Here is a 26,351-nt window from a genome sequence, read left to right as displayed (position 1 = left end):
GCTCAGAGCCACTTTGCACCTGAAGCTGCCACTCATTCTGCTGAGCTGGGATGTTCTTTCTTGGACCTCTATAGCCTTTTACTTCACCTCCGTAACTGCACTTCCATTTTCTACCTTGAACTATCATTACTCAGTGCCATTGTACTAGACTAAAAGCTTTCTGTGGGCAAGTCGTTCAACAATGAATAGAACACATGGATGCCTGTGTTAGTGTTTCTGAATCCATTGTTCAGTAGCTGTCAGCCTGCACAGGCCTGTTTACATTCACTGTGGTCTTCCCAGGTGCTGCTAACTCAGTATTTCCAGTTCTTCTTTCCCTGGGGAACTCGAGCCTCTTATGTTTTGTGAGACACTATCAGCAGTTCTGGCAATGGACTGTGAAGAAAAGTGATGTGTTACTAGAGCATTTAGGCCAGTAGAAGACCCTTCCAAGGACTCTTTTCCCTCATGGGTAGCAACTAGCAGTGTTTGAGATTTCAGTTACTCTGTCCTCCTGAGTCCCCCTGAATAAATACGATGAGAAAAGCTCCTAGCTGACCTGTGATAGATGAGCAAAGCTCCTAACTGACCTGTGATGGGCGCCTATCATGGATGAGAGATAGGCCTTTGCTGTTTTCAGCTACTGTAATCTGCAGGTTGTAATTGCAGCATAGCCCAGCCCATACTAACAGACACAATGACCCCTTTGGTTTATCAGCTCTAGATGTGACCAGCACATTGCCTCATCCTTCTGGCTGCTGGGTGACCTGATGGGAAGCCACTGGCAAGGGGAGGCTGCGTCTTCAGGCAGGAGAGTGCTGCTCTCAGCAGTTCAGCTCACTGGGCCTCTCATGGTGGAGCACCCCTCATTTAGATGCAGACGTGCAGGAATGGATGGTCCCTTCCACGCCCCAATCTACGGACTGCTCTCCAAAATAAAAGCTGCAGGCGAGCAGAGAGATATTCTATTATATTAGAATGTTCTTTTTTTTTTTTTTTTGAGGTTGCAACAGTATTTTCCCATGGCTTTGGCAAATTGTGTTTTACAGTGGTTAGCAGAATTCCTCTGCTGGTGGGTGACAGCATCGTACTTCCCAGATGTGAGTGTGTGGCCCACTTCCCTAGGGGAGCTTCAGCATCTGCAGGGGCTGCTTGTTGAGCTGAACAGCTGAGGGAACAGCGGAGCCCTGTGTGCCAAATGATCTCCGAGCCACAAGCCTGACAAAACACAGGTGGATTCCAGCCTGATGGGGTACACAGGTATTCCTCGGCCAGAACAAAGAACAAACAAGCCCTTCTGCTCTACCTCTGTTAGAAGGGAAGTGGTTATCTATGTGAAGCAAAGATGGAAAAGAAAAGCTTTGCGATGTCCTGTGCGTGTGCTGACTGCTAAACCCCAGGAACATAAAATGACAAGAGAAATGGGCAAGAGACAGAGATTTAATTGAATAAAAACTCCAGGCTGTGACAGGGGTGGGAAGACACGAAGCAGTAATTAACAACATAATATTTTAAATGACGATGCAATTAATTAACGTCCTGGGTAAGTGCAGAGGGGGAGGAGGGCATCTTTCAGCCCAGAAACACTGCTAAATAAAGGAGAAGGGAACTTTCCATATTTTTTTTTTTAAAAAACTATGTGCAAATGGCCCTTGTTATCACAACTTTATCAAAGCTCACAGCAACAACCCGAGAGGCTTCTCCGGCCAGAGAAAGCCAAAAAATGGATCGACTTTGTATTTCATTTTTTTCTCCTCTGTGAGGGAAGAGATACTGGGCTAGATAATGAAGTTGGCAGATGTTCAGGTCTCATTCATGATTCAGGTTGAAGACTAGTCTACCTTGAGGGTGCTGGGGGTGAGGCTGCAGGAGCTAAAAGCCTCCCTGGGGTGGGCTCCCAGGCCTGTAGGAATTGACCCAGACTGCCAGAGCAGCAGCGGTTGCAGTTGGCCAGGGTGGTATGGGGTCTGGCTAGAATCTATTCAGAAGATGATTTTCTGAAACCATTGGGATGTTCACTCATGGGAGATAGCTGCTTGGATATAAGAGGAATGTCTCAGATGAGCCATACTATTGCAATTCACATTGATCACACTCCCTTCTCTAAGAGGTTAGAATGGGTTATCCTCACCTGCCTAAGGGTTTAATGATGACAGCTGGACGTGCATTTTGAGTTCACTTCCAGAAGGGCCTTCTCACACTAATTTCTGGACTCCTTATGACCCAGGAAACTCAGCTGTCCCTTTGTAATTGCAAGGTCTACAGCATCTGTTCACTGATGGAAACGACTATCTTGATGGGGTCAGTCTAGAGTCAGAATCACAATGAAGTTTGTCGCCTGCTAGGAATCTTGTCATGACCTTGGGTTTTTTTCTCACTCTCAAGAGAACACCCAAATGCAGGACTGCTGGACTAGGAAGGCCTGTCAATCACAAGATATCTGGGGAGAAAAGTCATCTTTACACATGAGTCCCTAGCCTAAGGTTCAGTACAGGGTGGAGTTTAGGTTTATCTACATTTACTTTTCTAAGCAGAAAACTCCTTTTGCCACAATATCCTGTTAACTCATGCCCAACCTGGTCATTTTTAGGGCTAGAAGACACTATGCAGAGTTCTATCAGCAGAGAAATCTGACAACTTGGTTTAAAGTGAGGGATGCTTTATTGGTCGCTGCTCCTCTACCATGTAACGTATATAAAGAATAAGACACGGATGTGTGAACAGATTTTCTGTTCTTGATTTTCCACTGTTAAAAGAAGGGGTTCTTCAGCAGACTTGCCTCTTGCAAGTAGTACACACAGCTCTGGAAACCGGCATTGTGCTGCCACAAGTCAAAGTAGAAACTCACCTCCACGCGCTTACTGGGGTTGCACAAACTGAGATTGAGCAAATCAACCTGGTTTTAGGGGTTGGTGCGAAGAACACTATTAACTCAACAGAAATGTGCTATTACAACACAGAATCGTTCAAACCATTTTTTTTTTTTCCTAAATTGAGTTTGGCCTAAGGTAGAGATCTAAAGGAAACAAGAAACCCTCACAACCACTGAAACAAACAACACTGAAGTACTTAGTAATTTATAGAACTAAAGTTTAAGATGAATATTGTCCCAGAGCCAAAGGGGCTGAAATAGGCTTACGCTCACTCAGTTTCAATCAAAAAGATACTCTTCATGGAAAGATGGACTCAAACTGCTACTTGGATTTCAAAACTCCCCATCTGGAAAAGAACATTTAATCTAGGTTGTTCTTTAATCTGTTTAGGCATTTTAAACAGAGAGTTGATACCTCATGGAATTATAAAGCTATGTATAATGCAGAAATCATTCCAGAACGTATGTGTCTCTCTTACTTTACAATGAAGGTTATTTCTGAGAACAAAGATCCTGTTTTCAAACAAATATGATCATTAACTGTGGCGCATCAGAAAACATATGGCGTGTTTAGTTTCGGCGGAATCATTCCTAAAGAAAGTGACTAAGTTCCCATGAAGAATCAAGACGTTTTCAATTCATGGGGAAAACCAGCAAGGAATCCTGCACTTCAGCTGAAGGCTCACAAGCGCCTCAGAGGTCTTGTGATTTCAACATGGGACTGATGGTCCCAATGTGGTTTCTGTCCCTCCAGCGAAAAGCTTCAAAGACTAGTAATTCGCCTCACAAAGGCTCTTCCATGGATTCACCTCATTCCTGCAGGGCACTGAAAATGCAACCGCAGTCCCACTGAGCGTCCTCCTTTTCCAGGGTTGTGGAGCTTGCTGGAGACACAGCATTTCAGAAACTCAATCCACCTCTTTCCAAAAAACTGTACATTGTATTTTCTAGAACCAACTTCTGGGCTTTCCACCCTTTGTCTTTTCCTACTCTTTTTTTTTTTTTTCTTTTCTTAACAGTAGACCCATAAAAAGTGAAAAACCACAAAAACATCACCTTGGGAGACAGAAAAGACTAAGACAGATCTGACCACAAGACAAGTGTCTCAGCCTTGACCTACACAGGAGCAGGTAAGACTCTGGAGTGATGGACGGCTGCCACTGCTGCCGCCACTGCGACTGCACAACACTGTTTAGACGGTTGAACAAGTGCAAAGAGAACATTGCTGAGTCCCATTTGTGTTATTTGGCCGCACAACTCATGGTGTCGGAGGTGGCTTCGGAGATGGGCACGAGCTCTCACTGTCGAAGCTAGCAGCTCGGCCCTGCCACTGTAAAGAGGAGAAAAGGCTGGTTATTAATTGCTAAATAAAGTTACATTTCAACTTGCAAAACTGAACTGGCCCAATGCACTGAATTCACCTTTCCCAGCTTCTCATAAGCTTTCTTGAATTTTGCTGTCAGCCATGCAAAAACATAAGGGAAACAGCTTAGAGCTTCTGGTTTGGAATACCTGATTTTCAAAAAGACCTACTGCAGAGATAATTAAAGCTTTCTTAACTCTGTGTGTGTGTGTGTGTGTGTGTGTGTGTGTGTGTGTGTGTGTGTTTGTGAATGAGGTGTTCTGACTGGACCATTTCTGTGCGCTTCAGCCATTTTTCACACTGAAAATCATATTATGTTAGCAGCGAAAGAGGCAGTGTGCAGAATATGTCCTTACTGCCAAGAACCGATGGTCATGCATTATTAGCAATTTGTCTGGGAGCTGATAGTACAGCTAAAAATCTGATACTGCTTTAGCTTTGAGCTGTCTCCTTTGGTCTTTATTCTTCCTATGGGCATTTGCACCTGACTTGTGGAGAGGTAGAGGCATGAGCAGAACCTTCTGGGCTTCTGTAACCCCTTTCTCCTCCCCAGCTCTCCTAGCTCAAAGACTGTCTTCTATCAGCCAGACTCTAACCCTTCTGTGAAAGGGGTCATGTAATGAGGCGTAATGGAGTGAAGGAGAGGGCTGAGGCTGGCTGGACTTGAGCCATTCGATCCTTCTTTAACCAGTCATTGTTGCAGCAGTCATAACCGCAGCAATGTTTACTGAGCAAGGATCTGACCCCATGAATATTCTGGACCTGCCTGGGGGCTGTATATTAATAACTTCAAAGTGAGTCAGTGTCCACTGCTCACCCATCCTTGGAGTGGGTTGCAGAGACCCAGTACTCTCCTGGGTGTCTGCAGGACAGAGCTCCAGAGATAAGAGGTAGGTAGGTGGTCAAGATGGCCTTCCTGACCTGGAAGTGCAGCCCCCCCTTCTGCTTCTCATGAGTGTTGAGGGTCTCCACTGTGGAGTAACGGGGCTGAGCAGAAGCTGCAACTATGCATCTGTGCACACATGGAGGTTTGGGGTCAGGGGAGGATGTGATTCTCCCTCAATACAGTCTTTTCTAGAAGGGCCGAGCCACCTGAGGAATAGATCACTTTCTATCCAGCATCACCTATGGAGTAGATGGGAAACCCACGAAGTTGAGGAAGGATTCAGACCTACTAAACTACCTTAATGCTTTCAGTTCTAAGGAAAGCCTCTGTTACCATTCTCTGGGCTCGGTTCTTCGTGGGCTTCTTAGGACTCCCTGTGCAGGCCAACTGAAGATCTTTATGACTAACCAAGGGCCAGACAATCAGGTACTGATGACTACCATTATGTGACCTAGACCTAAGCAATCTTAGCATGTCAGCGCTGGAGGCAGGCTTGGAAGCTGATCCAGTCTAACCTTGTTCTTGCAAATAAGAAAACGAAGACAGAGAAGTCAAGACACAGCTGGCTAGGGGCAGAGCCAGGACCCGAAACCAGGTCTCCTAACACCCAACTAAGTGTTGTTTCCACTCCATCCTGCTGCTATCTTAGCATTTGGCCACACTAGGGGAAGAAGGAGACAAAAGGTAATAAGCAACCTAACGTCTTTGGGTCCACACCAGGTACTTACTCCTAACTCCAGGTGGCAGTCTCTCTGCTTGCAGCATCCACTTGAATGAAATCACAACCGAGGGTTTCCCTGGTGAAATATTTTAGATAAATAAATGCCTGGTTGTTGAGCCCACTGTGGCTTCTGACTCAAGTGTTTCTTAACCAGAAGGTGACAACAGATGATTACTAATGCTCTCATTTAACAGACCTTCATTTTAGGAGTTCTACTTTTCTGTTACAACCTTTACTGTTGGTGAAAGGTACATTATAATCACTGGCTTCTTCCCTGGGTAAGCATGCCACTTACACAACCTGACTGATAGGCCAGGTCAGAGGAGAAAACATAAAAGGGCTTCATAGAGTGTCTTTCTTCCTTTATGTAGCAGCCCAAAGAGTAGTCGCAGGGAGCATAACTGTTTATCCAGAACAAATGAAGAAGGAACACTGGCTCCCCTGCTAGTCCGAGTTTTCCTACGAAGATAAACAAAGGGAGGAGATGGGGTTCATGGACAATGGGAAGGTGAATGATTCCAGGAGGCTTACAGTGGCTCTGAAATAGCAGCATACCTGTCCCCAGCACACAGGGAGATTGTTGTTTCAGAAGGCCTGTGTTCCAGTAAGGTCTTTTTTTGCTCTGAAATGGGTCACGTTCCAATGGAGATTTAACATCTCTGGCAGATGATCTGAACCTGGCCCTCCATAATAAAATGCCTTGGTGAAGAGTGCTGGTCAGCCCTGTGTGTGGTAACAATGATGACACGTGGCTCTGGGCTGAGAGGGAAGGGGGCGGGTGCCGCAGCTGGGAAAGGCCACTTGTGATGGCTCAATGAATTTTTATTCATGAAAGAATCCCAGCAGGGAAAGACACCTTTTCAGTTAACTTGTTCCCCTCAGCCTTATTTTGAGCCCCAAACAAGTGAGCAAGTATGATGCCCTCTGTTCTCATTAATAAAAAAGAAACGATCACAGCACTTGAAAATCCCTTAAGAAAGGTGCAAGATAAATACAGAGCGCTTTGCAGATATGATGCCATTTATCTTCCCGGCAGCTGGAGGAGATTTCTTTATGATTATACAAATGGGAGATACAAGTTTCAGGAGCAAAGCTCTTGCTCAACATCCAGAACAGGAATGAAAAGAAGGCAGGATGTGAGCTCTGAGGATGAGCGGGAGGATTGCCTCCAAGCACAATGCATCGCACCAGCGGACATGAGGTGCTTACTTAATGTCAGCCCTGTGGGGGTTTGCATGCATTTTAATAAAGATATTTCAAATGTGGGCGCTAAATGTGTCGGCAACAATTTCAAATAAATGCGAACTATTGAAATCTCAGGTTGCCGAGACGAGTGTCATTTTCAGCTTCTTGATACAGAGAATGATCAGCTGAGTAGAAAATGGTGGGATCATGCATGGGGGAGGGGGCATTCCTGGGAGCCTGGCCTGCGAGGTCAAGCAAAAAGTAAACCCAAAGCATATCAATTTATTCTCTTTTTGTTTTCCATATACTGTTACTTTCCCTTTACTGTCTCATCAAATATTCATTTTCAAGGGCTTGATTCTACTTTATCTTTCTTTTGTAGTCTGAACCAGTGAGTCGGAGTTCTCAAAGAAATAGGGACTTGGAAATCAATTATTTGGCTTAATTAGGTTGTATTCATCATGAAGGAGAGTGATTCTGGAGCCAAGTCCTAGCTCCTCCGTGGTACTCAACACCCCACCCCCAGCTGTAGCCGCTGCTCTGTCACTTTCCATTTTCCACAGGCAGGCTCAGCCTGGTAACAGGGATGGGTTATTGCAGACTCAAGATTAGAAAGGCAGTCACAGTACAAGGTGGGGGCTCATGGGCCCAGCCATAGTTTAGGGTCAGAGTTTCCTAGAAAAGCAAAGATGGGAAGGGCTTATCCTCTCATTTTACCAAGGAGCCCCAAGACCAGAGTGGGGCAGTGAGTTTTCTAAGGCCCTACAGCCAACCAGAGACCTCTTAGCTCTCATTCCATGCCCTCCCCCTAAGCCACCCTAAACAGTTTAGTAGACTTGTTCTATTCTTAAATATCTCCAAAGGATGATAAGCGGGGGAGGAGGAGTGGTGTGGTGGATGGGGCTGTCATGACCTCTGCCTGGGTTGAACCAGCACAGCCTTCAGTGAGGTGCTGGATGCTGTCTGCAGGTTGTCTAGCGTTCTGCCCAGCAACGCCTCCTGTATTGTGGGTTCCTCACCCACACTCTGCAGAAAGGGCTTTCTGGAAAAGAGGGGCAGGGGCTCCTCTGGGGGAGCTGAGAGCCGAGGGACTGGCCTCACTCATTAAATGTCCACAGCTATGGGAAAATCAAGTCACCCACAAGATAGAAATATGAGGTCTCAACTGCCAGAAACTTTGCTTCTTTATACCCCTTGATGCCGCCTCAAAGGTCACAGGGCAGGAGCTGCACAGAGCACACGCCACCTGTCTGGGGAGGTGAATCAATTAGCCTGCCCCCTCACCAACCGAGGTCCCTATCACCCGTGTTTCCACAGGTCCAATCCCCTTGGCTCTCAGGCTCTCCTGAGACACCTCACCCTGCCAGAAACAGCTGGAAATGGGCTTGTCCTCCATGAGAGGGCAGGGAGCCGGTGGGTTCTCTAGGTTTGCCGACCTGACTTCTCTGCATCATAGAGTGTGGGGAGGGGATGACTCTGTTTTGAAGGTGACTCCGATTTTAAGCTGAGGGGCCATGCAGTGAAAAGGATAAAGCTTTATTTTGTATTAGTAGAATTTCCAATTTATACAGCTCTCTAGACTTGTTAGGTTTGAAGCCTGTTAAGATGACAGAATATTCACCCAGCTTTCTAGGATACAGACCAAGGCATGAGATACTGTGAGTGAGTTTTAAGCCTTGTTTGGTCACCCACACTTCCAATCCATTTGAGAAAAAGCAGGCCTGGGGACCACCAGGGTGATAGAATACAGGATCCTAAGTCAGTGGGATTCAGTGGAGGGTGGAGAAGTTTGCAGATATCACTCAAAGGGATATTTTCTTTGCAGTTGAGGGAGAAGTGACAGGGTCAAGATTATACAGTAAGTCAGGAGGGGCCAAGATTGGAGCCCAAGTCTCGGGACTCCCAGCCCAGTGCTCTCTCCATTACGTCTCTGTTAGAACCCAACGCAACCCAGCTCCACAGCTTTAGCCAGAAAGCCTGACACCTTGAGGTCATGCTCCCTTCCCCAACAAGGGCGAGAACCAACATTCATAAGAGGAGGAATCTGCTCTTGGCATCTCCATCCAAGCAGTGAAAACTGCCAAGTGACTGCCTCGCTTGAGCCTCAGGGAACTTACTGTTCTGACAGGGGTAGAATGTCTTGCCAAGCTGTGATCTCACCCGCTTGGGGCTTTCTCCTAAAGGACCAACTTGGCCAAGGGCTTTGTGAAAGCATTTCAGGCCTGGCACAGTGGTCTGCTGGGAAGTCTTCTTCAAAGTTCTTGCTTTCCATTACGAACTTAGTGTTGCTTTCAAAATGCCCAACACCAGAGGCTTTGTGTCGGTGGCCTCCACCTTTTTCCTCTGTTTCCTTTTGGCCTATTACACGCTGGGTAAGAAGCATGTGGCCCCCATGCCCACCTTTCCACAAAAGGCTGAAGGTGTCACTGCAGCCGACTGCCATTCTCCAGCCCACACTGCCATGCAGCAAACATGCCAAGGGCCAGGCGACCTCACCCACCTCTTTGAAGGATTTCTTTACCTCCACCAAGGAGTGCCAGTGTGCGATGGGCTTCCGGGGGTATGCCAGCATCTCGTTCCAGTGGTCCCTACCCAGGCCTTCGGCATTGATCCCTACACGACAGACTCCTATGATCTCATTGTGGCCCACTCTGAGGGAGAAACAAAAGTCCCAGCATTGGCTACCAGACATGCCCTCAGACAAGGAGGTCCAGCGCGGGTGGGCGGGGAGGGGCCATGGTAGGACTCTGCCCAATGGGTCTAACTCAGAACTCTGAGCTCTGGAAACAGATGCTTGGCAGGGCTTCTGGGTGTCAGTGGCAGTGAAGCCTTTGCCTAGTCCCCTTCAGTGGACACTGGACACAGGCAGATAAGCAAAGGTTATAAACCTGTTTGGAATCTCAAGAAATGGTGGGCAGACAGCCTGAGTTTGGGAGGTGAGAGAGTCTAAGTCTCTTCACTTATTTGACCCCGCCAACACATTACAACCTCACTGAGACATCAGTATTTGCAAATAAATCGACCGTCTCTGAGCACCATTTCTCCAAAACCCCCGTGGCTGGAATGTGATTTATTCACTAGGTAAGAACATCAATTATCCCTTAAGTATGTTTGTCAATACTATGCCTGAGAACTTGGGCTAAAAGTCCTGTATTGAGGCTTTATTGCATGGTTTCTTTCTTCTTTAGCTAAAGTGACAACTGGAGAGAAGGAGTTATAGGGGCTGGAGCAGTTGAGAAATGTTTCTGAGCCAGCCTAGATGGAAAAGCAGGAGGTGTGGAAGAGAAGAAAAATATCTGAGAGAGGGGAGATCCGACTGGATGGATATGCTGGTTCCAGATTAGGGAAGGCCGTGAGAGTCCAAGGGAAAAGCCTGGATCACAGGAGCCACTGATGGTTCTTTAGAAGGGCGGGTCCAGGAAGAAAGCTGTCATTTAGGAAGATGTGTCCCTAGTATGTTGACCGAATTGGGGCAGGAATCGATGGAGGCAGGGCTCAGTTAGGAGGCTGCACAGCCATCCCAGGGTGACAGTAGTAGCAATAGCAGAAATAGAGAGGATAGAGGGGCATTTCAAAGGCCAGATAACAGGACTTGGTGCCAGATGGAAGAATGGGAATAGCAAGGGGTGAATTCAGGGAAACTGATGGACAGAGCCGCCCCTGATGGAAATAGGCCAGTTGGGAAAAGAACTTTGAACCTTTGCTAAGGGAGAATCCATGCTCTTCCTCAAACTCCTGTACCCTTCTTGGGTACAGATAGAGTTAAGGCCTGAACCCCGAAGCTGAGCCCTGAATCACAAGGTCAAGGAGCTCTGTGCTGGTGCTGGAGTGGGAGTGAGGGGTGGAATCACATCCTTCTGGGACGCCCACCTACCGATCATAGTCCATGACTGAGATGAGCAGGCTGACTTGATCCATGTTTTCCGGGGGAATGTCAAAGATGATGGCCTCGTTGTAGACAGGATTGAGTGTGTTTTTCTTTATGGTTGTTTTCTTCTTCTTCAGCCTCCGCCCATCACAAAGCAGGGACACTTTGACATAGGGATCTGTGCCAATGGGGACAGAGGAAAGGGAATGGAGTGTGTTAACAGATGTCTGCGAACATCATTTGCAGCAAAGGGACTGAAGCCCTAGACCTACTGCTGCTCATCAGATGGTATCAGTGGGTTGTTAAAATAATTAAACCACCTTGTATTTATGTAGCACACCTGTCTCTGAGGACACTCTGTGCTTAATAAATGCAGAGTCTTTAGCTACCTCAGTACTCTTGGGAGAGCGCCTAATGGACTTTTATTAATGGGTAAGCTGGCCCCAAATCAGACATGGCACCTGCCGACGGGTATGCAGTTCACAGCCCTAAATCTCAGCTCGTCAATCACTGGCTGACTCAAAAGGGTGATGAGGCTGAACAATGACACTATTTCTTTCACCTATGAGGAGTGCTTTTCCTTGAGTGACTTTTTTGTTTTTTCAGAATTATAAACCAAAGGATAAAAGTTTTGGGGCAGGGTAAAAATAGGACTCAACAATGGCCAAGGAGACACAATGTGTCAGAGTGAAATGAACAGCAACAATCACGATGCTGTTCATGTCCTCCCCACCTGAGAACATAATTTTGGGTCCCATTGTCTCAATAATCTCATTTCCATTTGGCATCTAGAAGGCGGGAAGTGGCCCTGCTCTCTGCTTCCCTGGAAGCCGTTTCCTGCCCACTTCTGGGCAGTGGAGGAGGAGGGAGCTGTGGCCCGGGGAGACTCAGGGCAGCTGGTTGACATTTCCTTTCTCAGTGGGATCTTGGATTCTCTCCATCCTGCAAAGAGATGCTTTTATTGAACTTCCATGTGCCTCCCATCCTTTTGTTTTCTTTAGTTTTCTGAATGGGTATTTCATGGCCATCTTTCTACCCTGAAATTTTCTACTCACTCAAGTGAAGTGATACCTATTGTATCTCATAGCGCAGGTGTCTCGGTCACCATCATAATTGTTATTTATGCTGCACAGCTCAAGAAATGGGAGGGCAGCTCACAGGTAATAATAGTTTTCGAGACACTGATGTGCTGAGACACCTTGTTGCCCAGAAGCCAGGGCTCCTGTGAATCTGTCAGGAAGTGCCAGCCAAGCAGCTGCTTCCCAGCTCTGTGATTCATAGGCATGTGGTTCTATCTCCTGGACACTGAGCACCGACTAGGGCCCTGTACTCCCTGGCATCATTCAGATGAGGCACACATCCATGGTGGAAACGAGGAAGAACTGTGACACCTGATCAGAAACCCCAAGCCTGAAAGGCATTTCTGTAGACACCTAAATGAGCTGCCAACTAATCCATGTGGCAGCAGTAGCTATGCCTTAACTGTGGGGACATGAGGTTGGGTTGATGGGGAGACCATGAGGTGTTTAATCAACCTGCTTCTCTAACTACACATTTGAAAGGATCCTCTCTCGGGGATTTTCAGTATAAAGGAAGTGAGAGTTTTGAGAACTGGCATGAGGCTCTGCTTTCCACAGATTCCATTCTCTGTGGATATGCCCCAGGACATTATTCAGGTTCAGGTAGACAGATGGGCAGAGCTAGCCCCAAGACCTGTCTTTAACACAGCAGCTTGCAGAATCCATAAGGATGTATCTTGCCTTGCAAAGTGGCTCCAGACTTGAGGTTGCTCAGGTGCTGCCTCATTCCCCTGCTCTACCTATTTCCATACATTCCCACATCAGAGCAGATTTCCATATCGTGAGGCTTGGAAAAATAGAGGCAGAGCCACTTGTCCCATGGGCCACTGAGCAAATGCCTTAGCAAACTTCCCCAACTCTGTTCACCCCTACAAGGCATATGCATTTTTTTTAAGAGACAGGGTCTTGCTGTTTTGCCCAGTCTGGTCTTGAACTCCTGGGCTCAAGTGATTCTTCCACCTAAGCCTCCTGAGTAGCTGGGATTACAGGCATGAGCCACTGTTCCTGGCTGATAGGAAATTTATAAAATTCAGCGTACATATTTCCCTTGCAGGAACCCACACTTTCACCAGCATCCATGAAGCCAAGCAGACAGATGACCGTTCCCTAGGCTTTTCTGGGGCAAAAATCCGTGGTTTCTAGTGGAATGCTGGCCCCAGATGATCTTGGAGGTCCTTTCCTCTCTAACAGCCTATGATGCTCTATGCAGCTGAGGGAGGGGACACAAAGACCAGCAGTGTATTTCAGCCTCATTGTCATGGGAGCCATCAAAATTCAGCATTTAGAATGCACTCACCACCCCTTTGTAGCATACTGGTCCTTATTATTATTTTGTGCTATTTTTAGTGTCATGGTTCTAGCAGATAGGCTTTGAGAATTGATTCAGGGCTAGTTTAGATCATGGAGAACAAGAAGATCCTGGGTTTTAGACGTCAATGCCACACAATTCAAGAATAGGCAATTAATAAGCTCCATTCACTCCCCAGCTTAGTTCAACATCAAATAAGTCTGGGCTGAGGGCAACCTCAAACTCATCCTCAAGAACAGGAGATCTAGTTCGAGAGGCTCCTAGCCAGTACACCCCCACTGCTTCACCCTTGGACCAGGTTCCTCATGCTGTAAATTCAACCATCCATTCTTTCGATATCTGTTTATTGAATGCTTACTGTGTTTTATCCACTGTTCCAGATACTTGCTTACATCAATGAACAAAATAGACAGAAACCTGTAATGAAAAGAGGACCCCTGGATCTTCAGAATCAAGCCAAGGTTTAATAACAGGTTCCAAACCCAGGTCAAAAAGAGGGGCAATTGTGAAAGGTAGGTTAGAAATTAGCATGAAAAAAATCTCACACCCCAAACTCTCTGATTCAGAGCAGCTTTTGTGATGACCTCAGCAGCTTCACCATAGGCTTTCTCTCCAGCACATCAATTTAATTACGCCAGAGAAGAGAGTGTGGGGACTTAGGCAGCAAAATCCTATTTCCCTCAGCAGCCTTGAGAGTCTTCAGTGAATTTTCTTCCCTGTTATGCACTTATTTTGGTATTAAAATGAAATCTACATTGGCTGTACTTTAGGGGAAGCTGACTTGCTGCTGCCTAAGCTTTTCCCAGGCCAGAAGAGGTCTGTTAATCTCTTCCCTATGTCCTGATGTGTGTGGGAAGCTCTGAGGGACTCAGAGCTGCAACAAACACTTGTTACTCTAGGGTTTCCTGACCACCTTATCCTGAAACTTCAGTTTTCAAGGCCTGATACCTCCTTTTCTTCCAGCTGCACCAGGTTACACCTGAGCCCAGGTGTTTCTGGCTCAGCCATCACCTCTTTCCAGCAACTGATTATACCCAAGACTCAAGCTACTCCTCTGTTATTTCCAAACTCAAATTCTTCCACAACTTAGGGGTTTTCCAGCAAATAAATAAAGAATACAAAGCAAATATGAGGAAAACTCTTTAATATATTCCCAGCTAAGTTCAGAAGCAACTCCTCAGTGGTTTTACGTTGGTAATCTGAATCATCGAGAGTCTCTCGAGCAGGAGGGCAGGGGATCTAGGGAAACAAACTGAGCTTTTTTCCACATTTGCAATTCTGAGTGCAGCCCAGACTGAGAGGCTTCACCCCATTTCACTCCTCAGAGCAGTCTGAGCTGATGAGGGAAGGAGACTCCCAAGACTCAAGTTACTCCTCTGTTGTTTCCAAACTCAAATACCTCCTTCCACAACTTGCAGAATTGTAGGGGAAGACTCAAACCTCTGACACTACGTCCATCCTGCAGGTAGCTGTGCAGCCGCCCCCAAACAAGCATTTCCTCTGTCACTAGAATAGGACTATATTTCTATGTTCCTGCTGTACCTAGCAGCTTTCTTGGTGCTGAGGCTGAGGCCAGGAGGCCTGCAGTAAAGCCTCAAATACAAATGCATTTTGCTTTTCAGTGGATTTGTTTCCTTGGCTCAGTGCACAGAATTGCTGCCATAAGCCTGCACAGACCGGCAAACATTTACATGCTCAAACTTGACATAACCCTTCCGGAAGTCCTGGGGCCTCATATAAATAAGAAAACTTATCCTTAAGGTTTAAATCCTGTATATTTAATTCTTATTATCTCCCTCTTCTAAGAGAAAGAATGACAGCAATAGATGATATCTACTGAGTGCTTATACGTGTAAGACACCATTCTGAACATTTACATGAATTAACTCATTTCTCCTGAAAGCAACCCATATAAGATATTGTTATTCCCACTTTTCAGACTAGAAAACCAAAGCATTTACACAGCAAAGACGTGGCAGAACTGGAGTTCGAATCCAGGCAGTTTGCATCCAGAGCTGGTGCTTCTATTCTAAGAATGCTGATAATTCTTTCCCCTTCTCCCTGAACACCCTTCCAAATCCTAATGTCTGGGCTGCTGGCAGGCCACTCGGGTTAAGAGAAGTACCTGAATAGCCTGTGATGTCCATCGCCTTGAGGTTCCGACACTTAATCACCGTGAGGGTGAGCCTGCCTGCTGTGGGCAGGTAGCAAAGGGAGAACATGATCTCTCCCAAGTCCACGCTTTCCTGCAAAGAAGCAGACAAGAGGGCAGATGAGGGGCTTGCAGACCACGGGCCTCATGTCCTGTGCAGCATCTGTTGGGGCTCTCTGGGGTCAGGAGGAGGCTCTTGGAGACACAGTGCTCTGTTTTTAAGACTAAGGGACTGGCCTCCTTGCTGCGAGTAACCGGGTATAAAAGGCAATGGAAGCAATATTCCCTCTTCAGTACAATTTGCCCCTTCCAACATTCCCTCTCAATGTCAACCACATTCTGACCCTGGTCCTTGCCATTCTGCCTTTGGCCTGACTTGCTCTCTGTGTGCCCCTTGGCTTCAGCCTCCAACCACCAGCCCCTTTATGGCCTCTTCCTGTTCTCCTCCAGCTCACCCTTCTCAGTCACTGACCCCCTTGACTTCCTGCCCATCCAGGCATGTGGTCATGACAGTGTCCTGGACAAGACACATGCTGTAGTCTTCAGGTGTCCCCTCTCCCAGCAGGTCTATGATTCTTTTCTGCTTCTGCCCCTCAGTGCAGTAATTCTTTGTCAATCACAGCCAACCAAGGAGACAAACACCTGGCACCCCATCTGATGGCAAGTGTTTGATGCTAGGCCTCAGGTCCACTTTCTGTTTTCTCCTTAAATGTGGTCATCCTTTAAAAATAAACCCAGCTACAGAGCACATGCTCTGCTGCCTCTCCTGCCCCCAGAATCATCGTGGCCAGGGATTCCTGGAAGTTTCTGAGAGAATAGGAAAACCTCAAAGACAGTAAGCACACCCATGTGTGGCATTAAACAGTGCCTTGCCAGGTTGCTTCCTCCATTTGATGAAGGAGGGCGCTGTCATGGTGAAGCCTCCTCCCGCAGGTTTGAGGAGGAGCTCCAAGATACAGAGATGTTTTCTCTCATAGGGCTCCCAGAGTCAGGTTTGAGGAGGAAGAGATCAGGGTTTGGGGTGATTTCAGATGAGGCCATCCATCCACCCATCCATCCATCCATCCATCCATCCATCCATCCATCCATCCACCCATCCACCTACCCACCCATCCATCCATCCACCCATCCATCCATCCATCCACCCATCCATCCATCCATCCATCCATCCATCCACCCACCCACCCACCCATCCATCCATCCACCCATCCATCCATCCATCCACCCATCCATCCATCCATCCATCCATCCACCCACCCACCCACCCATCCATCCATCCACCCATCCATCCATCCATCCACCCATCCATCCATCCATCCACCCACCCACCCACCCATCCATCCATCCACCCATCCATCCATCCACCCACCCATCCATCCATCCACCCACCCACCCACCCATCCATCCATCCACCCACCCACCCACCCATCCATCCATCCACCCATCCATCCATCCATCCACCCATCCACCCATCCATCCACCCATCCATCCATCCATCCACCCATCCACCCATCCATCCATCCACCCATCCATCCATCCACCCACCCATCCACCCATCCACCCACCCATCCACCCATCCATTCATCCATCCACCCATCCACCCACCCATCCACCCATCCACCCATCCACCCACCCATCCACCCATCCACCCATCCATCCACCCACCCACCCATCCACCCACCCATCCACCCATCCATCCACCCACCCATCTATCCACCCATCCACCCATCCATCCACCCATCCATCCACCCATCCACCCATCCACCCACCCATCCACCCATCCACCCATCCACCCACCCACCCATCCACCCATCCACCCATCCACCCATCCATCCATCCACCCATCCATCCATCCACCCACCCACCCATCCATCCACCCACCCATCCATCCACCCACCCATCCATCCATCCATCCATCCATCCATCCATCCATCCATCCATCCATCCATTCAGTAATTCAGTCAGTCAACAAATATTTATTGATCACCTGCTATGTGCTAAGTGTTGATCTGAGTGCTAAGGATAGAGGAGAGAACAAAACAGACAAAAACCCCTGCCTTCCTGGAACTTAAAAAATACATTTCAACTTAAAAAAATAATTTCAACTTTTATTTTAGATTCAGATTCAGAGGGTACATGTACAGGTTTGTAACATGGGTATACTGCGTGATGCTGAGGTTTGGGGTGCAGATGATCCTGCCACCCAGGTAGTGAGCATAGCACCCAACAGTTAGTTTTTCAAACCTTGCCCCCTCCCTCCCTCCCGACTCTAGTAGTCCCCAGTGTCTATTGTTGTCATCTTTATGAGTAGAGCTTACATTTTATTAGGGCAAAGGACAATAAAAGAGGTAAGTACATAAGTTAGTCAAAAGTATCAAGGAGAACAAAAGGCAGAGAAGGGGAATATAAAATGACCAGCAGGAGGCTATAGTTGTTGAATTTTTAGCCAGAGAAGGCCTCTCTAAGGAGGTAATGACTTCTGGGAAAGAGAAGAGTTGAGGGTGACACCAGGGTTTTGGTCCATTCTCCTTGCAAAGAGCCACCCTCTCCTGGAGACTCCGACAGCCTGGTCCCCTTGGAGAATAAGCCAAGGCCCTGTCTCTCCTACCTCCAGAGCCTGTGCTCACCACACTCTCCTCTAGGCAGCCCTGACACCCCACCGCTTTCCTAGCCCCAGATTTGTCTTTTTGTCCACACCCCCGAAATAAAGTCACCCCCCAAACCAAATTCTAGGAACAGCAGGTGAATACCCCCAGCTTCCCAAGAAGGGCCTGGCTGGGGCCAGGGCTGGGCACACTGTGGAGACAGCCACCCCTCCTGCACACAGAACCCCGTGGCCTCCACAGAGCCAGCCATCCCACACCAGCCCCTGTGGAGCGCCTCCATGAAGATCACTTCCAGCTGTGAGGCTCTCAGCAACTCTGTGAGGCAGGCTTGTTGGCATTTTCCCCTCCATTTCACAGACGAAGAACTTGCTCAGGTTTATAAGCCTTGCCAGCTGCCTGGACTCGTGACTCTCGGGAGAGTGGTCCTTGCACTCCACTTTTGAGCAATGCCCTTCCAGCTCACCTAGGAAGCTGCTCAAGGGAACCCTCACCCTTCTGCACCTTGGCGTACACTCCATCCACTTGTTCATTTGTGTTTCCATTCGTATTTACAGAGTGCCTGCCAGAGGCACCATGCTTTGTGGAGGGTATGCAGTCCCCACTCTCGAAATGCAGATGGTCTAGTGGGGCGTAACCAGTTAAAAGAAGGTGCTGGAGTCCCCATCTTGCTCAGGTGCATCTCCTGGCTCCCTAGACCCCTAGTCAAAAGAGACACACACAGCAAGTGCCCTGTGCCCTGGCATGGGTCCTGCGGCAGCGGGCAGATCAGCATCACATCTGGCTAAATATTCCATGTCTCACAGAGGCACCGAGGTATAAAGAGAAGCCCCTTTATTTCCCTTAATAACCTCTCAAGCCCCAAGTTACTGAAACCCTTTAGATTCAGTGAGCACAGTACTAGGAACCAACCCATTGCACATGGACTGTGTGCCAGGCCTCTGCTAAGTACTTGGCTAGACTATCTTGGTGAGTCTTACCTCAGCCCTATGAAGTAGGTGCTCTCTCTCTCATCATCCCTATTGCACACAGGAGAAAATTCATGTTTGGTGAAGTTAAATAACTGGCCCAAGGCTGAATGACTAATGAGCGCTTTGGTGCGAGATTTTCATATATCAGTGCCACTGCTCAAACACCTTCAGTGGCTCCCCTTGTTTGGCTTCTGGGATCAAGGCTCATCTTCTTGCACTTGGGGCTTTCAGCAACTGGGCCCTGTCTTACCTCCTCACCTGCTGCTCTCTCCCTTCTCTATGCCAACCCTCCGCTCCACATGGCTGGTATATCTTTGGTCCTTTTTGCCAAAATGCCTCCCCTTCTCCTCTTGGCTTGGATACTCCTATACCTACATCACGCCCCCACACCACACCCCCATGGACCCTCGCCCAGGATCCAGGCCACAGTGAGCATCTCTCCTCAACATCCCTGCAGGCTTCCTGTCCTCGAACAGCTCACAGGAGTCACCAAGTCTCCTTTTCCCTGTAGCTGTGTCCCCCAGCATCTAGTGACAAGAGCTCCTTTTGTGACAGGGTCCTTGCCTTGCACCTGCTTGTGCTTCAGCGTGCCCAGAAGGACACAAAAGCAGCTACAGAAATGCTCGCAGAAAGGGGCGCTTACATGTTAGTAAAAGAACTCTGGAAGGAGTGGTTCTTCGCGCAGTGTTATGATCGAGTCAGGGCCCTGGGAAGAACTCTGGAAGCTCCTGTGGCCCCCCTGAGAGGGAGCGAACAAAAGGCTGCTGTCCCCATTTCCCCACCACCATGTCCTACAGATGCGGAGTTGCCTGCACTTTCACAGGCTGTCTCTTTTGGGGGAGTCTGAGTTTATTCGTTATGGACCTGGGAGGCTTGCCTCGGGGTATGAGAGGTCCCTCAGGGTAAACAGCTCGCCCCAGGCTCTATGAACTGCTGTCAAGGATGGCTCCCTCCAGGGGAGCAGTGAACCGCAGACCTCCTGGTTTTTGCAGGACGCCTGCTCTTTCTCACAGGACTGTGGCAGCTGGCGACATGCAGGTGCTGAGTCTGCAGTGTGGTGTGGCCCCTGCACCCAAAAGTGAACTGCACTCTCCATCCATGGGCACAGCCGGGTAAAAGGACTGGCCCAAGATCCCACTATGACCTGGAGGCAGGGAGGAAACCAGGGCCAGAAGACAAAAGCCTGGCTCTGGAGGCTTCCTCGGGGAGTGGCTGGCCCTCACGGGGCCTGGTGGCAAGTTAGCAGCTCTTGGTTCACTGTTCTCCTGCACGTACAAGCAGCAGAGGACAGGATTATTTAATAAGGGAAAATAAGCAGGTTAATTCTGAGTAAATAAGAGATGAGAGCTAAGCAAACAGAGAGGGTCAGCAACTCCTGGTAGTCACTGTCTCTCTCTGGAAAGCCAGGCCCCAGCTCAGCCCTCACCAGGTCCTCTCTCTGAACTACCCTCTCTCAGGAGGTTTCAGTCAGATCCCACATGGCTTACCAGCCTTTTATCCTCATTAGAGGTGTTTGAGACTTTGGACTTCAATAAAACCATGGGTGACCAGGGGCTTCAGAACAGCTAGCACATTATTGCTTTCATCTTCACCTGCCGTCAGGAGAGGCTGCCTTAGGGCCCCTAACTGGTAATGAGCTCTCTGGTGCAGGAGAGGTCACTGCTATCCAGAAAGCAGTAGAAACCAGCATAGCCCTCTAGACTGCTAACCTAGAAGCTGATAGGGTAGATCAGAGCTCAGCAGCACTGGCTGAAAGTCTTGGCTAGTGCTTGCAGGAGGTGGACCTGCTGAAGGGAGGGAGCCAGGATGTTGGCTTCTGGAGAAATCTGTCCTTCAGTGCAACCTGTACACTTGATGTCACTGCCCATAACAGTAGCATTCTCCTTGGCTGCAGTGCCCAGGGTGTCTGGACAGTAAGAGATTCTTAAAGGCTCACCTATCTATAGCCCAACACTGCACTCCCTGGTTTCCCAGAGGCCCCTCTGCAACAACTGATTAAAGCACTTCTCTCTCCTTGATGCAGTCACCTAGTCGGGGGCATAGAAAAAGATATCCTATTTGTGGGCTGCCCATGAAAGGGCAGTGAACCATGAATCAGGAGACCTGGACTTTAGACCCTCTGCCCCCAGTTAGCTGCGAGACCTTAAGCAAATCGTTTCCCATCTCTGGTCCTCAGGCTATAAAATGTAGGGGTTGTTCTAGATGAGATGCTCTATCCTCAAAGTCCCTGCCAGCCATGAGAACCCAAGATTCCAACTGGAAAATCTATCAGCCATCACCAACTGAGATGACCCAAGGATGCTTAAATGGTGTCTATTGCCTGTCTCAAGGAGTCTAGCAATTTCACTCTGAAATTCAAACGCTCCCATTTTTTTTAGTCCCCATTGCCCCTCAAACGTTTTGTTCTTCTCCAAGGCCAGCCATGTTTCCTCCTGAATAAGCAGTGAGTGGCGTCAGTGCCTCTGAGTCCATCCTGGGAATGCAGGCTAAGCAAAGCAAGAACAATGCTTCCCCATTTCTTACAGAACACTTCTAGTCTCTTAGTCATTAAGTGGCTTGTCTGAATCTCTCATCATCAGCAGAGAAGCATCCGCTACACTTTCAGGAAAGCCAAAAGAGACCTAAAAAGATCTCAGAAGCACTGGGCAGGAAGTGCTGTTAAGTTCCCCAGGGGTTGTGGGAGGGTAGGGGGGCTGGAAGAGAGATAGGGTGGAAGCCAACTGGACTCCAATGGCTAAATAAACATTCACTGAGCAACCCCGCATTATGGGCCTGGGGCTGTGTACTGGGGGTACAGAGATGAGTCATATGTGGAAGCCAGATACGTGGACCTGAGCCAGCCCCCGTAATATCTCCTCCCATAGCAACACAGGCCTCCTCTCTGAAGCACACACTACAACTATAACTTTTATGTTGATCTGGGGATTACATGATGAATGCCTGTGTTTCTCACCAGATTGTATGCTCTCTGAAGGCACGAATGGGGTCTGGTTTTATTCATCCTTATACCTCTCATGTGTAGCCCAGTGCCTGATGTGTAGTAAGTGCTCAGCAAATACTGGTTAATGAACAAATGGTTGAGAATGTGGATTTGGGGTCAGTCAGATCCAGCTTCCAGCTCTCAAGACTATGAGAGGTTAAGTACTCCTAAGAGAGTAGCGTAGCTTACTTAACCTTTCATAATCTTGGCTTCCTAACCTGTACAGTGGGATGAATATAGGACTCACCTCTTAGGGTTGCCCTAGAGATTAAATGAGGTAATTTGTGCAAAGTGCTTACTTAGCACAGTGGCTGGCACAGAATAGGTGCTTAGTAACTATTGGCTACTATTATGATTATTACTACTATTATAAAGCGCTCATGGTCTTGGAACAGGGGCAGGGGAGAGAAAGGCATATCAGTAGGTAGTACTGTTTGGTTTGATCGGTGCAGTAATAGAGGTGTGGACAAGATGGGGGCATGCAGAGCAAGGAACAAGGAACTCAGTCCCAGATTTCAAGCTAGGCTTCCCAAAGAGGGTGACATTTGGTGGGATCTAGAAAGGTGAGTAAAAGTAGATTTCTGTCAGAAAAAAACAAGCAAGGGCTTTTGCTTTTTTTCTCTGGAGAGGGATCAACAGTGCCTAAAGACATGGAAAGGGCAGGGAGTGTTCAGGGCGCATGAGAGGTTCCCTGTGGCTGAGAGCATGGTGATGACAGGGGCTGAGAGCATGGTGATGACAGGGGCTGAGAGCATGGTGATGACAGGGGCGGAGAGCTCCCAGATGAGGCTAGAAACAGGGCCCCAGGCAAGGGCCAGCCTTGCTTGCCTAGTAGCCCATACTTGGGAGTTTGTCCATGATTCTGCAGATGATGGGAGACTGGGTCTACCCCTGTCCTTCCTTGTCTACTTCCTACTCAGTTCAGTGTGTCACTTGCAACCCAGACACCCACACCAGAGACCATTTTCATGTGTGTCATTCATTTGTCACACAACCACTAAATGTTGGAGGATCTCGAGAGACAGTAATGATAAGACAGACAAAGTCCAGGCCCTCCAGGAACTCGTATCTAAGGGAGGGAGACAAAAGTACACTCAGCAAGATGGTACCCAAGGGCAGCGAGGGAGCCAGGGAACTGACCAAGGGTAGTGAGTGGGTGTGGGGCCACTTTACTCAGAGTGGTCCCGAAAGATGGGGAGGAGCAGCCAAGAGTGGAAGGAGAGCTCTCAGCAGAGGGGCTAGCAAAGAGTGCTGCAGGTCTGGCTGGGGGAAGCAGATGGTGGCTGTGGTACCAGAGTAAGCAAAGGGTAAGAGGGAGGTCAAGGGAGGACTTGGAAGTGATTGGATTTTGCTTCCTGTGAAAAGCAGAGCCCTTGGAGGACTTGCAGTAGTTTGGGACTTCAGCAGCTTGTAAAGAATGGGTGGCAGGGGCAGGGTGAAAGTGAGCGTGAGCTCAGATGCTCTACGCCCTCCACGGCTACTCAGTGCCCGAGCTGCACAGCTTCTCGCTTCTGAGTGTCCCCAAACTCTGAGGCCCTCTCCTCCCATCCCCCCTGCACTACCTCAGCTCTGGCCTGCACCACCTCTGCCAGATCCCTGCAGTTTTCTAACTCCCCCTGCCCACCCCCTCCAATCCATCGTCCTTGCTGTAACCAAGAGGTTGCTCTCCTGCTCAGAATTCTGCAGTGGCTTCTCATTTCACACTTGTTTTGTAGTTGGAAAGCCTCTTCTTCAAATGAAGTATCATCCAAAAGCCCAATCCCACGCAGCAGCTGAAGAATGGCTCAGAGACAGGGCACCCAGAGTACCTTCAACCCCTCGGGCTACCTCCTCGGAACTTTCAGGAGTCAGCATGAAAAACCACTAATTCACAGAATCACATGGCATTCAAGCTTCTTCACGGGGTGGCCCTCGCCTTTCTAGCCAGCCTCACCTTCCACTGTTCTGCCCCAGGTGCCCTACACTCCAGCCATAATAACCATAACATTGAGTGTTTACTATGCGCCGTCCTGCCCTAAGTGCTCCTATGTGTGATGTCATATAATCTTCACACAAGCCTTACGAGATGGCTACTATTGTTATCCCCACTTTTTACCTGCGGACACTGAAGGACGGAGAGGTTATGCAACTGGCCCAAGGGCACACAGCTACTAAATGGCACAGCCAAGATGTGGACAGAAGCTTGAGAGTCCCCACTTTCAGCCACTACACCATCCTGCCTCTTGATGACACCTCCCCACTAAACGCTCCAAGATCTTTCCCACCTTCATGCCTTCGTCTGTTCTTTCTACCACCTGAAGTAACCTCTCCATCGCCCTGACCATCCTGGACAACTCTTATCTTCCCGGCCAGCTGTCCTGTCACCTCCTCTTGGGTCACCTCCTCTGACTCCCTTGGTCTGGCCTGGGGCTGTGCTCCCATTGCTCTTGGGTGGTAAAGGCCAAGGGAGAAATCTCACAACTGCCCCAAGGCAAAGTCTGGACTTCTGAGAGGAACCCGGCAGGATGTGCTGAACTGCTGGGTGAGGGGCTGCAGGAGGAGAATGGAGACTGATGCTCTGCCCGCCCCATGTCCCCATGGCTGGCTCAGCTCTCGCCTGGGAGAGAAGAGCTGTGGGAGTGGGCACTCCTTCCCAGGGTGCCGAGAGGGGGCCCCTGCTGTGAACACCAGCCTGGGTGACGTGAGTTGATTCCCTGCTCCTCCTCAGGCCTGGACTCCTAGGGCTTCAGCAAGAATGCTGGGGGTGGCTGGGGTGGAAGGGCAGGATATGTCTGTTGTGACTCTCAGGGCTTCCTGCTGGGTGCTGGGGCAGGTTCTGTTTGTTCTGAGTTCCATGACTGCTTTTACTCTCAAGTGCTTCTCTGCCCCAAGGGCCTTGCAGCATTATGAATAAATGATCAACCAGAATTGAGGCTCCTTAAACGAACTCAGTATACTCCAACTTCACTCTGCAGTGTGGACACAGGGCTAAGGACTGCCCCGTGGAGGTGAAGGCACCCCCAAGCCGGTGTGGAGCAGCGGTGCACGGAGGATGTGGGTGAGATCCTTGAGTCTGGGTTTGTCCTAGGGACCCATTGAGACTAAAGCACACCAGCGGGAAGCAAATGTTTCTGCATCTGAGCATCTTCGGAGAAACAGATGGTCTTATTTAGGAAACTTTTTCTCAGCCTCTCCTTCGTGAACCTGCCCTTGAAAAGAGGCTTAGTATTCCACATGCACCATTACTTTTGGGCAAATATCCGTGAGTCAGAATCACACTGGGAGGTGCAGATCTCTTCCTAATGACTTTTTAAAAGGTGGGTGGAGAAGAAGAGGGTCTATGAGAGGTTGGAAAGGAGCTTGAGGGGAGTGGAGTTTGGAGAAGTTTTAGAAGAGATGGCAGCAGTGCCTGGTCAAGCCAGGAAGTCTGTGCCGTAGGGTGCTTGTGCATGAGAGCCCAGAGCCGAGGACCTCACTTCAGATCTGGTCCTTCCACTGTCATCTTCATTAACCTCAGGGGCGGTGGGGGTAGTAAATGGTACATTAATGAAGTTAATGATGAGAATCCATCTTAATTTCTTGCCACAAGTTGTCCTGCCACATGGCTGTCAAACAGCTGCCAGTTTCTCCTGGGGAGAGGGCAGGCATCTCAGTGGTGAGAGATCTGCTATCTGCCCCTGGCAGGGCTGTGGGGGCTGGGACTCTCGGCAGGAGGGGAGATGCCTTGGTCCTGGTTTCCAAAGGAGTCTCCTGGGGCAGCTGAGGAATGTTTCTTGCAAACAAGTGCCCTGAGGGGGGTGCCAAATAGGCAGGGCTTTGGTCTCAGCCAAAGGCACATGCCTGCACTGCGTGACAGTGGCTTTAGCTTCACCATCTCTTTGGGGACAGTCACCCTGAAGATTAAGGTCTTTCCCCACCCCCTGCCCCCCACACTTCAGAATCTCTGGGTCTTGCCATGGCAAGGTGTTCCGTGGAGAAGCTCTTTCCAGCCTTTCACAGAGTTGACTGCCCTGCTCTTGAAAACTACACTTCCTTCGGATTCTTCTCCCACCTCTCTGGCTGCCTCTTTCAGGTCTCCTGTGCCAGCCTCTTCTCCCATCCCTGCCTCTAAACAGTGGGGTTTGTCAAGCCTCTCCTCTCCTCACTCAGCCGTAATGTCAATATCCGTCTCCACACTAATGGTTCCTGAGTTTATGGCCCTTCTGCAGACATCTCTTCTAGACTCCAGACTCATATATCCAAAATGACATGGCCATGTGGCTGGAAATCTAGAACTTCTCAGAGGCTCACAGTTGCCCTTTTCATCTTCTGTTTACATTCTCCTCTAATTTTCCCCAACCTGTAAGTGGCCCTTCCATCCACCCAGTTGCTCAAGCCAGAAATGAGACATCTTTGTGGACGTCT

General features: G+C 48.8%; 1 protein-coding gene and 1 long non-coding RNA gene across 6 annotated transcripts in view; both read right to left on the bottom strand.

The window, feature by feature from the left end:
• Positions 1–960: 960 nt before the first annotated feature.
• Positions 961–26,351, bottom strand: part of LOC105479155 (synaptotagmin 6) — a 68,894-nt gene continuing 43,503 nt past the window's right edge. For all 5 annotated transcript variants that reach the window (XM_011736998.3, XM_071087462.1, XM_011736999.3 and 2 more), the window contains 4 exons: positions 15,388–15,508; positions 10,881–11,052; positions 9,507–9,657; positions 961–4,181 (listed from right to left, as the gene is read on the bottom strand). In XM_011736998.3, the coding sequence (XP_011735300.2) occupies positions 4,110–4,181; positions 9,507–9,657; positions 10,881–11,052; positions 15,388–15,508 (516 nt within the window). In that variant the 3' untranslated portion in view covers positions 961–4,109. The remainder of the gene's footprint in view (positions 4,182–9,506; positions 9,658–10,880; positions 11,053–15,387; positions 15,509–26,351) is intronic.
• On the bottom strand, positions 6,032–9,499 carry LOC139360822 (uncharacterized). Its single transcript, XR_011618389.1, has 2 exons — positions 6,377–9,499; positions 6,032–6,280 (listed from the first exon to the last, which is right to left on the bottom strand). It is a non-coding gene; the product is annotated as an uncharacterized lncRNA (long non-coding RNA).

This window comes from Macaca nemestrina, chromosome 1 (assembly GCF_043159975.1).
Source record: "Macaca nemestrina isolate mMacNem1 chromosome 1, mMacNem.hap1, whole genome shotgun sequence".
NCBI classification, from domain to species: Eukaryota; Metazoa; Chordata; class Mammalia; order Primates; family Cercopithecidae; genus Macaca; species Macaca nemestrina.
This window is presented reverse-complemented; position numbering and strand designations above follow the sequence as displayed.